At 44.5% G+C, this 13942-nt stretch overlaps 1 protein-coding gene across 1 annotated transcript in view; it reads left to right on the forward strand.

Annotated features, from left to right (window-relative positions):
* Positions 1–231: 231 nt before the first annotated feature.
* The window catches only part of LOC137630237 (activating signal cointegrator 1 complex subunit 1-like), a 147782-nt gene continuing 134071 nt past the window's right edge, over positions 232–13942 (forward strand). The window contains exon 1 of the mRNA XM_068361696.1: positions 232–450. Within this exon, the coding sequence (XP_068217797.1) occupies positions 327–450 (124 nt within the window). The 5' untranslated portion in view covers positions 232–326. The remainder of the gene's footprint in view (positions 451–13942) is intronic.

The following is a 13942-nucleotide window of genomic DNA, read 5'->3' on the forward strand; positions in this document are numbered from 1 at the left end:
GCAAATATAATAGAAAATGTGTTATTTAGATTTTTATGACGATTAGGAACGTATTTCTCTTATTTTCTAACTCTGGTGAGAAGTCATGAGGTAGCCTATAGCCTACTAAATTATAGGAACCTGGAAAGTAATGTAAAAAAAAAAAAATAAACGAAAAATGTAATAAACCAAATGCACGAAACATGCTAAGTTGACGCTAACACTCACAGTACCAATTTGGTGAGCCGTTACATCTCTTCATCGTCGCTCTTACTAATGTATAGATGAAATTTACACATTTGTGACTGACATTTCGCTCTGTGAAACAGGTGACAACTAATTCCAAAATGGAAATAAATTTTATGCGTCCTTCTACTGTATGGGTCGGGAAGCGATGCTATCGAGTTCTTAATACTATTACAAGTGATAATGCAATCACCAATTACACAGAAAATGATGCTTATGGATTTGGTAAGTAGTCTTGATTAGCCTACATTGGATTATGGAAACCACCAATTAAATGTTTAAAGGTCTCTCATGAATGGCAGTGGGGGTTGTGGTATTACTGTAATTACGTTCAGGTTAACATTTCCCTGTAAAAAAAAAACACTTTTTCCTATAGTAAAACTATCGTTTCCTTCGAAAATGACATTTATTTTTGTCGCAAATAAATACATAATGTAATATATATAAATATATATATATATATATATATATATATATATATATATATATATATATATATATATATATATATATATATATATATATATCACCGATAATGGGCTCCCCCAGTGGGAACTCAGGGATTTGGGTGGGGAAACGGTTTATAATGGTAAAACAAACCTTTTCTTTTCTACTCATTATGTTCTTGGACACATAATAAATCCATGGAAAACAGCATAAATTATCCATATCCTATACTAACTGTATATTTTTCATTTATTTGTTGACATTCTATGGGTCGGTTGTATTCGCTCCTGTTCGTTCATATGTACGTGCCAATTTTAGATCATCTACCCATAAACCCCGCCCTTCTTAATTTTTACCAATAGGATTACTTGTTACCTTATAACCTCTCCCCATTTTTCCCCAGGTCATTCCACTCTTTTTACCTGCGACATTCAAGTATTTTACTTGATGTAATACGACTGTACCCTTACTTTTATGTAATACCGACATGTACATATTACATTTTGCACAAGAATTACTCGTTTTCTTATAAACACTCCTCATTTTTACCCACGTCATTCAAGTGTTCTTTTTGATGTGACCCTTCTAATACTGTATGTACCCATTCTTTTATGCAATACCCACATGGGCATATTGCATTTTATCCTAACCATTCTTCTAATACCGTATGTGTTTGCAATACCCACGTGGCCATATTTTTTACCCTAGTTATTCTAGCGTACTATGAGTCTTTACTACTCTAATAACGTTGTTATTTATTTGTTGATGCAGTACCCACTAGTATATTTCTTTGTGTTTCCATACCCCTTTCAACTGTTTTCTCCCTTATTACAGCATTTCAATTTATTACCATTAAATAATATGTATTATTCTCTTCATTATAACTTACTTCATACCTGTTGTTATTACCTTATCACACACAGTTTTCACGTAAATACTTGCTCTGAAGAAGTTTCCCATGCAAATTCATTCAAGTTTACTTTGTAGACCCCGTTCTTATTGCATTAACCAATCACGTGCCCACACATATGGAAAGTTTCCACAGGGTGGCTAATATTTCCCCTCCCCCCTTCCTTATCTCTTCATTTACTCGCATCAGTCCCTTCCCAAGCCTTTTCCTTGTAAAAACTTTGTTCGGATTCTACTCTTTTCGTGTGCTATTATGGAACTTTTTATACAAATGTGTAATGGTTGCAGTTATCCGTACTTAGAAGCCTCAGGGAAGTTTCATGGAAATCATCATGTTACACCAGATGTAATTAACACTTACGTCTCTACCCTCCACCACCTCCGGTACAGCAACAGTTGCTAGAAGACCCCGGCCTTCGACGTCTCGATCATAAAGTCGGTCATTACTTTTACTTTAAGTTTAATACCTGGTTAGTGAATGCAGTTCATTATTAAAGTTATATTGATGTTAGCATGCCCAGCTCGACATTACTGTTTGCCAGTACATACTGAGCTTGATGTTTTTTATTTTTTGGCGAGTGAAGGGAGCCCACGGTGGAACAAAAACCGTTAGATTTAGGGTAAAACATTGCTAATGTTAGCGTACGCAGCTCAACATTACAGCTTGCCCAGTACGTACGGAGCTTGATGTTTTTATTTTTCGGCGAGTGAAGTGAGCCCACGGCGGAACAAGAACCATTATATTTAGGGTAAAACATTTTGAACAGAAATTATATGTTTTCCTGTAGATAATAATGTGATTTCACTGAATTTAGCTTCATTTCAATCGCAATCAAACAGAAGAGCTAGTTCGACTAACTTATGTGGGGAAGGAAGTTAGCCGAACTGTTTGTTCTTTTTGTTTGTGATTGAAATGAAGGTCAAATTCAGTTAAATCACGTTATTTATAACAAGAAAACATGTATTTTCTGTTCAAAATGATTCCCCGACTGTAAGTAAAACTTTACTCATAGAAGTAATAGAAGCTTTACCTAACAACCAATCTGCTTACAGAAAAGTATACTATACAGAGACAGCCATCTGCTTTGTTGTAAATGATATGCTGGAAATGATTGATGAAAATAAATGTGGTTTGTTCCGTAACGGACATACAAACCACGCTATTTAATAGGGGTATAACTTTCGGCGTAGCTGAAATGACGAGCTATTAGAATTTTAACGAGGGTTTACTACCCCATCGCTAGTTAGCGGGAGTAGGGGAGGGTAGCTTGCTACCCCCCCTCCCCCCACCCCTCACACACACCTGTGCTTGATCTCACTTTGCTCTCGGCTCGGATGGTAGACAGACGTGTCCTCTCTCATCCTCGCCTAGCTCTTGGGAGCCATTAATGTATTTTTGCCTTTTCTTTGACAGGTTCGAGTGTGAAGTTGGCCTCTGCGATTATGCGCACCTGTCCTGGATTACCCTAAGAACATAGGGGATCGACTTTTGTTTATACTGATGGCTCCAAATCTGATGCTGGCATTGGATTTGGAGTAGTGGATTTTGAGGTAGTAGGTTGGCCAAGGCACCAGCCGCCCGTTGAAATACTACCGCCAGAGAGTTATGGGGTCCTTTGACTGGCCAGACAGTACTACGTTGGATCCTTCTCTTTGGTTACGGTTCTTTCTCTTTGCCTACACATACGCCGAATAGTCTGGCCTATTCTTAACAGATTCTCCTCTGTCCTCACACACCTGACAACACTGAGGTTACTAAACAATTCTTCTTCGCTCAAGGGGTTAACTACTGCACTGTATTTGTTCTGTGGCTACTTTCCTCTTAGTAAGGGTAGAAGAGACTCTTTAGCTATGGTAAGCAGCTCTTCTAGGAGAAGGACACTCCAAAATCAAACCATTGTTCTCTAGTCTTGGGTAGTGCCATAGCCTCTGTACCATGGTCTTCCACTGTCTTGGGTTAGAGTTCTCTTGCTTGAGGGTACAATCAGGCACACTATTCTATTTAATTTCTCTTCCTCTTGTTTTGTTAAAGTTTTCATAGTTTATATAGGAAATATTTATTTTAATGTTACTCTTCTTAAAATATTTTATTTTTCCTTCTTTCCTTTCCTTACTGGGCTATTTTCCCTGTTGGGGCCCCTGGGCTTATAGCATTTTGCTTTTCCAGCTAGGGTTGTAGCTTAGCAAATAATAATAATAATAATAATAGTGTACATTGTAATGGTTTTAATTGTAGAGGTGCACTTCCTCTAACAGCTTCAATATTTACTGCCGAACTGTATGGCATACTATCCGCTGTTGAGAAAATAGCGTTGGAAAAGGAGGGTAATTTTTCAATATTTAACTTAGCCGGTGATTATAATAGCTGCAACTCTGTTGCTCGACAGAAAACTCTAAGGTAAAATTCGCCAGCGATCGCTACACAGGTTGCGGGTGTGCCCAACAGCGCCATCTGTCGTCCAGATACCCAGTACTCAATGTAAACAAAGAACTCAATTTTCTCTCTGTCGTGCTCCCGACAAGACATGCTTATTCGCTGTTGCTAAACTGGATTTGTTTTCACAACTAATTGGTGAAGTACACTATTCTAGTTTTGAGCTTTCGCTGTGCAGGCTTTCTCTTCGCAATTCCTTGAACTCTTTTTGATTACGGATTCTTTGTTGATGACTTTTTGATAGTTTTTGAATTTCCCTTCGACCAATTCAAAATGGCTGACCCTTCACAAGTCCCAAAATTTAGGAAGTGCAATGCTAGGGACTGTTCAAGGCGTCTTCCGAAGGCCTCTATCGACCCTCACACTGTTTGTTCCAATTGTCGGGATAAAACCTGTCAATTGGAAGATCGATGTGAGGAGTGCGTTGGGCTTTCGGAATTCGATTTTATCGAGTTCCAAAAATATACACGTAGGCTAGAGAGAGATAGAGTTAGGAGAAGTTCCTCTCGTTCTATTGACATTTCCTCTCCTCATGCCCCACAACCTATTCCTTCCCCTGTAGTGGTTGCTCCTAATCCCCCTTCTGGCACTCAGGAACCTTCGATGGCTGATATGATGCGTGCCATCCAAGCTCTGGGTGAGAGAGTTGAGTCCCTGGCTAGTGACCGTAATCAGCTCATGGCGGATGTGAAGGAGCTGAAGTGTAAAAGTGCAGTGGGAAGTGTTAAAGTGAGTGATAGTGTTGTGGATAGTGTTGCGCTTGAGGGTTCGTCTGTTCGTGCCTGTCGTCCTCCTAGTCCGGGACCTCTTGCAAGCTCCCAAGTCCAGGGGAGAAGCAATGTCGTACGACAAATGGGTTCGAGAGGCTTTAATCAGCGAACAGACGTTCCCTCCGTGGTATCGGGCGTATCTACCCAAGATCGCCCCTGCCTAACACAGACGAGAGAGCCCATTTATACCTCGTCTGCGGAAGAGGTTTCTCGCAAGAAACCATGGACCAAGGTCTCACGACCGTTAAAGCGCAAGTCGGTCCCTTCCGCGCAAGTCCAACGGCCCAGCTGTAGCCACTGGGTCAGTTCGGACTCGCTGCAGTCATCCGATGACTGCTCACCTCCTAAGAGAGGCAAAGCGGTACCGCTTCAGACAGTTACACCGTCTGTCGCCGCACCTGCTCCTGTAGACCCTAAGTGGTCTTTACTGCAAGACATGCAGTCGCAACTAACGTCGCTTATGCAGGACTTTCGTGCGGAGAAGGTTGCTGCCGCACCAGTAGCTAGTGCAGCTCCTTGCCTACAACCACCCACACGATCGGTTGTGCGTCCTGGGGACGCTGAGGTAACCTTCTCACGCACTCCAGTTGAGAGAGTTCCGCCACCCATGCGTTCCAGTGTGATCTGCCAGCCGCATGTTGACGTTCAGCGACGCACGGAGGTATCCGTTGACGTCCGTGAGGTTCAACAACCGTCAGAGTTGTTTTGTTTTGACGCGGTGCGTCAACCTCCGCAACCCAGTGTGGTTGCCACTGCGCACCCACATCAGTCTAGACAGTCTGGAGTAGACGCTGTGCGTCCCCGCGCTGCTATGGTTGTTGCCAGCTCACAGACTGGGCAACAGTTCCATGACGTTGCGTCCGGCTCAGTCACGCATGCACCCGTGCGACCGGACTCAGCTATCCAGCCGTTACCCACTCCGTTACTGCTTCCTCATCAATACTCGGATGAAGGACTTTCTGATGATGATGGTGCTGCACACGTAGATGAACCGCATTCAGAACTGGACGAGCCTAAGTCTTCGCAACCCTCTTTGGACTTTAGGAAAGTTTTGGCCCTGTTCAAAGAGATGTTTCCGGACCAGTTTGTGTCTGTGGCTCCACGTTCTCCTCCGTCAGAGTTTGTGTTAGGCATGCCGTCAACCACCCCTGCCTTTACTAGACTCGTCCTCGCACGCTTGTCCAAGAGAGCTTTGCGGGTGATAGGAGAATGGCTGCAGTCCAAAAAGAGTTTAGGGAAGACAGCTTTTACGTTTCCCCCTGCTAGACTCTCTTCTAGATCGAGCGTCTGGTATGCCACGGGAGAAGTTCTCGGCTTGAGAGTTCCTGCCTCTGCCCAGGGCGACTTCTCAAGTCTTGTAGACTCTCCCCGCCGCCTAGCCATGAGACGCTCAAAAATATGTTGGTCATCTTCGGACCTGGACCACCTTTTGAAAGGTATCTATAGAGCCTTTGAGGTTTTTAACTTCCTAGACTGGTGTCTAGGAGCTCTTAGTAGAAAGATCTCTCCGATGGAGAAGGAGACTTCATTGCTCATTATGTCCTGCATGGACAAGGCCGTACGTGATGGGTCTAATGAGCTTGCTGCATCTTTCGTGTCCGGAGTCCTTAAGAAGCGTGAAAACCTATGCTCATTCCTTTCAGCTGGAGTTACACCATGCCAGAGATCCGAACTTCTGTTTGCTCCTCTTTCCAAGTGCCTTTTTCCAGAGGACCTGATTAAGGAGATTGCCGCTTCTTTGATACAGAAGGATACTCACGATCTTGTTGCGTCCTCTGCTCGCAAAGCCACCCCTTTGCCTACCTTGTCAGCTAGACCAAGGATGGACACTCCAGCGTCCCGTTTTATTCCGCCCTTTCGTGGCAGAGCCTCCAGCAGAGGAGGTGCTCGTGCCGAAGGGAGACGTGGAAAGAAGAAAGGAACCAAGTCCTTTAAGGGCAGAGTCTGACTGCCAGCTTCTTCAGACAGCAGTGGGAGCCAGACTCAAGAACTTCTGGCAGACCTGGGAAAAGAGAGGGGCAGATGCACAATCTGTGAAGTTGCTCAGAGAGGGGTACAAGATCCCGTTTGTACGAAAACCCCCTCTAGCAACGTCTCCCATCGATCTCTCCCCCAGGTACAGAGAGGAAGACAAGAGACGAGCATTGAAACAGGAAGTGTCTCTCTTACTAGAGAAGGGAGCGGTAGTCAAAGTCCTGGACCATCAAACCCCGGGTTTCTACAACCGTCTCTTCTTGGTGTCAAAGAAGACAGGAGGGTGGAGGCCGGTGCTAGACGTCAGTGCGCTGAATGTCTTTGTCACAAAGCAGACGTTCTCCATGGAGACCACAAAGTCGGTTCTAGCAGCGGTCAGAAGGGAAGACTGGATGGTCTCGTTAGACCTAAGGGACGCCTACTTCCACGTCCCCATCCACCCGGACTCCCAACCTTTTCTAAGATTCGTTTTCGAAAAGGTTGTCTACCAGTTTCAAGCCCTGTGCTTTGGCCTAAGCACAGCTCCTCTTGTGTTTACGAGGCTGATGAGGAATGTAGCCAAATTCCTTCATTTAGCGGACATCCGAGCCTCCCTCTATTTGGACGACTGGCTTCTCAGAGCTTCTTCCAGTCGTCGCTGTCTGAAGGATCTAAAGTGGACTCTAGATCTGACCAAGGAATTGGGTCTCCTTGTCAATATGGAAAAGTCACAAGTGGTCCCATCCCAAGCTACAGTATTGTATATTTAGGGATGGAGATTCACAGTCTAGCTTTTCGGGCTTTTCCGTCGGCCCCCAGAACAAGCCAAGCCCAGTTATGCATCCAGAACATGCTGAAGAAGGAACGATGTTCAGTCAGGAAGTGGATGAGTCTGATAGGGACGCTATCATCCCTGGAACAGTTTGTGTCATTAGGAAGACTACACCTCCGTCCTCTTCAATATCACCTAGCATTTCACTGGAAAAAGGACAAGACGCTAGAAGCGGTCTCGATCCCCGTTTCCGAGAAGATGAAGTCTTGCCTGACATGGTGGAAGGACAGTATCAGCCTCAGAGAGGGTCTGCCCCTGGCTGTTCAGACTCCCAACCACGTTCTCTTCTCGGACGCATCGGACGTAGGCTGGGGCGCGACATTAGACGGTCGGGAATGCTCGGGAATATGGAACTCGAGTCAAAGGACAATGCATATCAACTGCAAGGAGCTACTGGCAGTACATCTGGCCTTGAAAAGCTTCAAGTCTCTCCTTCAAGGCAAAGTGGTGGAGGTGAACTCGGACAACACCACGGCTTTGGCGTACATCTCCAAGCAAGGAGGGACCCACTCACTGACGTTGTACGAGATCGCAAGGGACCTCCTCACCTGGTCAAAAGGTCTAAACATTTCGCTAGTAACGAGGTTCATCCAAGGCAACTTGAATGTCATGGCAGATTGTCTCAGTCGGAAGGGACAAATCATTCCAACAGAATGGACCCTCCACAAGGATGTATGCAAGAGACTTTGGGCCACCTGGGGCCAGCCAACCATAGATCTCTTTGCAACCTCGATGACCAAGAGGCTCCCAATATGTTGCTCACCAATCCCGGACCCAGCAGCAGTTCATATAGATGCCTTTCTCCTAGATTGGTCACATCTAGACCTATATGCATTCCCCCCGTTCAAGATTGTCAACAAGGTACTGCAGAAGTTTGCCTCTCACGAAGGGACAAGGTTAACGCTAGTTGCTCCCCTCTGGCCCGCGAGAGAATGGTTCACCGAGGTACTTCGATGGCTAGTAGACGTTCCCAGAACTCTTCCTCTAAGGGTGGACCTTCTACGTCAGCCACACGTAAAGAAGGTACACCAAGGCCTCCACGCTCTTCGTCTGACTGCCTTCAGACTATCGAAAGACTCTCGAGAGCTAGAGGCTTTTCGAAGGAGGCAGCCAGAGCGATTGCTAGAGCAAGGAGAACATCCACCCTTAGAGTCTACCAATCGAAGTGGGAAGTCTTCCGAAACTGGTGCAAGTCAGTATCTGTATCCTCGACCAGTACCTCTGTAACCCAAATAGCTGACTTCCTCTTATACCTGAGGAAAGAACGATCTCTTTCAGCTCCCACTATCAAGGGTTACAGAAGCATGTTGGCATCAGTCTTCCGTCACAGAGGCTTAGATCTGTCCAACAATAAAGATCTACAGGACCTCCTTAAGTCTTTTGAGACCACGAAGGAGCGTCGTTTGGTTACACCTGGTTGGAATTTAGATGTGGTACTAAGATTCCTCATGTCAGACAGGTTCGAGCCGCTACAATCAGCCTCCCTAAAAGATCTCACCTTAAAGACTCTTTTCCTGGTATGCTTAGCCACAGCTAAAAGAGTCAGTGAGATTCATGCCTTCAGCAAGAACATCGGATTTTCATCTGAAACGGCTACATGTTCTCTACAACTTGGTTTTCTAGCCAAAAACGAGCTGCCTTCTCGACCTTGGCCGAAATCGTTCGATATTCCAAGCTTATCGAATATGGTTGGAAATGAACTAGAATGAGTCTTATGCCCTGTGAGAGCTCTTAAGTTCTATTTAAAACGAACTAAACCTTTACGAGGCCTGTCTGAAGCTTTATGGTGTTCAGTTAAGAAACCATCTTTGCCTATGTCAAAGAATGCTTTATCCTATTTTATCAGACTGTTAATACGAGAAGCTCATTCCCATCTGAGTGAGGAAGACCAAGCTTTGCTGAAGGTAAGGACACACGAAGTTAGAGCTGTCGCAACTTCCGTGGCCTTTAAACAAAATAGATCTCTGCGAAGTATAATGGACGCAACCTATTGGAGAAGCAAGTCAGTGTTCGCGTCTTTTTATCTTAAGGATGTCCAGTCTCTTTACGAGGACTGCTACACTCTGGGACCATTCGTAGCAGCGAGTGCAGTAGTGGGTGAGGGCTCAACCACTACAATTCCCTAATTCCATAACCTTTTTAATCTTTCTCTTGAAATGTTTTTATTGTTGTTTTTGGGTTGTCCGGAAGGCTAAGAAGCCTTTCGCATCCTGGTTGATTTGGCGGGTGGTCAAAGTCATTTCTTGAGAAGCGCCTAGATTAGGGGTTTTGATGAGGTCCTGTTGTATGGGTTGCAACCCTTGATACTTCAGATCCTAGGGGTCGATCAGCATCCTAAGAGGATCGCGAGGCTCCGTAAGGAAGACGTACTTAAAAAGGCAGAGTAATTGTTCAAGTCGACTTCCTTACCAGGTACCTATTTATTTTGTTTTTGTTATTTTGATAACTTCTAAAATGAAATAAAAATTCTTAGCTCATAATAATGTAAACATATTTTGCTGGTCTCTACCCACCCCCCTGGGTGTGAATCAGCTATTATAATCACCGGCTAAGTTAAATATTGAAAAATGTTATTTTTATAATAAAATAAATTTTTGAATATACTTACCCGGTGATTATAAATTAAAGGACCCTCCTTTCCTCCCCAATAGAGACGCAGTGGGACGAGGAGAAAATTGAGTTCTTTGTTTACATTGAGTACTGGGTATCTGGACGACAGATGGCGCTGTTGGGCACACCCGCAACCTGTGTAGCGATCGCTGGCGAATTTTACCTTAGAGTTTTCTGTCGAGCAACAGAGTTGCAGCTATTATAATCACCGGGTAAGTATATTCAAAAATTTATTTTATTATAAAAATAACATTTTACCATTTTTAGTGATGCAAGGAGTGTTCTTCAAGCTTTAGAAGTTTTTAATTCTAGTAGCCCTTTAGTTTTTTAGATTTTAGAATGGCTTTTTATTATTGGAAGGAGAGGTATAATGGATCGATTTTGTTGGGTTCCAGCACATGTAAGTGTGTGTGGGAATGAGAAGGCAGATTCATTGGCAAAGAATGCAGCATCAGAGTTGGTACCAAGAAGGTAATGACTTCCTACCTAACATCAAGAAATTGCTTTGCAATAAATGGCAACAGCACTGGGATAGCCTAGATGGCAATAAAATGAGAGAGGTAACAAATGTCATATCTCCTTGGAGGTATAACATGATGCCCCGAAAATGGGAGACGTCTCTTTGTCGTCTCCGTATTGGTCACACTCGGTTGACACACGAGTTTCTGCTGAAGGGCCAACACCAACCATATTGTGACGACTGTTTGGTACCTCTAACAGTGAGGCATTTGTTGATCGAATGCCCCAATTATAATAACTTAAGGAATAGTTATTTATTTGAGGCTAGAGGTGAGGGTGGAAGGTTCATCCTTGCCAAGATTCTTGGACATGATGTGTCCTACTGTGCAAGTGGCATTTTAATATTTATTTCAGAAGCAGGTCTTCTGAAAACTATTTAACTTTTACAATGACATTAAACTTTTATGCATTTAATTGTATATTCTTTTACTTTTATATATATATATATATATATATATATATATATATATATATATATATATATATATATAGACTAAATGATATTGGCGTCAATGATCTTAGATGTCAGGATACCTGAAAACTTTAAATCAATCAATCAATCCTGGATTACCCGACCGCCCCTGTGGAACATTCATGTCGGTGGTCGAGACAGACCCTCACACCCTTTGCCCTTACTGTAGAGGCCAACGGTGTGATAGTGGTAATAAGTGTGGTGAGTGTAGGGAGTGGTCTACCTCCCAGTGGGAGAGGTTTTCTCGGCGACGTAAGAAGAAGTCCAGGCGGGATATTTCTTAAGAGACTTGAGAACTCGAACCACGTTCCATGGAGGAGGTCTCACTTCTGACTGAGGGCAGGTAAGTTCATAACTTCGTATGAGTAGGGAAAGTTCCAGCGAGGAAGAAATGTCCACTCCTTTGAGCGGAGTTCTTTGTGTATTTGCGGGAAGAAATGCGCCTTTCTGTCTCAGCGGTAAAAGGCTATCGCGCAGCCTTGAAGTCTAGCCTTCAGGCTCAAAGGAGTGGACATTTCTTCCTCGCTGGAACTTTCCCTACTCATACGAAGTTATGAACTTACCTGCCCTCAGTCAGAAGTGAGACCTCCTCCATGGAACGTGGTTCGAGTTCTCAAGTCTCTTAAGAGACCTTCCTACGAACCAATACGCCAGGCTTCAGATCACCACCTTACTTGGAAGACGGTGTTCCTACTAGCTTTGGCTTTGGCCAAGCGAATCAGTGAACTTCATGGTCTCTCTTATGACATCTCCCATTCAAGGGGATGGGAGGAGGTAATGTTCAGATTCGTCCCTGAGTTTATTGCTAAGACTCAGGATCTGGGAGTGTCGGACCCTCGGTTCGACTCCTTCTAGATTTTGAGTCTTCGTTCTGTAACAGATGACCCAGACCATCTCCTACTGTGTCCAGTAAGGAGTTTGAGGCTACAGTATATCTCAAAAGAACGGCTGCAGTTCATCCCCAGGTGCAGGCATTGTTTGTGAGCACTGGGAGGATTGAGAGGAGGGTTACCAAGAATACCTTCTCGGCATGGATTCGTAGGGTGATCCATCTGTCCCTGAATCCAGACCCTCCTCCGTCCCGTCGCCTTAGAGCACATGACGTCAGGGGCGTACCTACGTCCCTGGCCTTCAAGAAAAACTTTTCAGTGACGCAGGTGCTAAAAGCTGGGGTGTGGAAGCGTCAGACGACCTTCACAGCCCACTACCTGCAAGACGTGACCAACAGGAGGCTCGATACGTTTTCTATCGGCCCTGTGGTGGCTGCACAACAGGTGGTTTAAAACCTCAGGCTCCTTAATGGACAAGTAGCAGAAGGTTGAGGGCATTGTTACCCAGTCTTAGTCTGCATGAATGAAAAGGTATGTCTGGCCCTTATTCTTTTCTTCATCCTCCCCTCTCTTGGGGAAAGCAGCATCCTGGGTTCTCTGCACAGCTGACCTCGAACCACTGCAGGTAAACCATGTTTCCTTGTGTTCCTAGTATTAAGCTAATACTGTCACGTCCCCATACCCTGACGATGTGGTATTGGGAGAATCCTAGCCTAAAGTTTCCATCTAAAGGACTAGATGTGTGCTGTCTCTAACTCACCACCAAGGGTGTGAATCAGCTATATATATATATCCACTGGCTAAGTCAGATGTTTAAAAATATTTTCATAATAAAATAAATTTTTGAACATACTTACCTGGTGGATATATATAATTTAACTCCCTCCCTTCCGCCCCTCTAGAGACCTATGGGCAGAGGAGACCTGAGGACTTTTGGAATGGTTCCAGTCCTCTGCCGAGTGGTGGCGCTAATAGTACACCTATCTTCCCAATCTCCGATTGCCCGCGAGTTTTGAATTTTCTGCCGTGACGTCAGAGACGTTAGCTATATATATATATCCACCGGGTAAGTACGTTAAAAAATTTATTTTATTATGAAAATATCATTTTCAGTCTTGGCGGTTAAAGACTATCGCTCAGCCTTGGCCCTCGCCCTTAGACTCAACTGAATGGACATTTCCTCATCGCTAGAACTTTCCTTACTCATACAGAGTTACGAACTTACCTGTCCTCAGTTTGGAGTGAGACCTCCCCCATGGAACATGGTTCGAGTTCTCAGGTCTCTAAAGAGACCTATCTATGTACCATTACGCCAGACAACAGATCGCCATCTCACTTGGAAGACGGTGTTCCTACTAGCTTTGGCTTCGGGCAAGCGGGTCAGTGAACTTCATGGTCTCTCTTATGACATCGCCCATTCAAGGGGATGGGGAGAGGTAACGTTCAGCTTCGTCCCTGAGTTTGTTGCCAAGACTCAGAATCCGGGAGTGGTGGATCCCCTATTTGACTCTCTCCAGATTTTGAGTCTCCACTCTGTAACTGATAACCCTGATCATCTCTTAGTCTGCCCAGTGAAAAGTTTGAGGCTTTATTTGAAGAGAACAGCCGCAGCCCGTCCCCGTGTGCCTGCACTTTTTGTCAGCACAGGAGGAACAAGATGAGAGGTATTTAAAAACACCATCTCTGCTTGGATTTACAAAGTCATAGACCATGCCCCGAATCCGGACACTCCTTCACGTGGCCCAGAGCTCACGATGTCAGGGGCGTAGCTATGTCCCTACCTGCAAGACGGGACTCACAGGAGGCTCGATACGTTCTCTATCAGCCCTGTGGTGGCTGCACAACAGCTAGTATAATACCTCAAGCTCCTTATTGGGCAAGTAGCAAAAGGTTGAGGGCACTGTCACCCGGTTTTAGTCTGCGTGAATGAAAAGGTTTGAC

This window comes from Palaemon carinicauda, chromosome 38 (genome assembly GCF_036898095.1).
Source record: "Palaemon carinicauda isolate YSFRI2023 chromosome 38, ASM3689809v2, whole genome shotgun sequence".
NCBI lineage: Eukaryota > Metazoa > Arthropoda > Malacostraca > Decapoda > Palaemonidae > Palaemon > Palaemon carinicauda.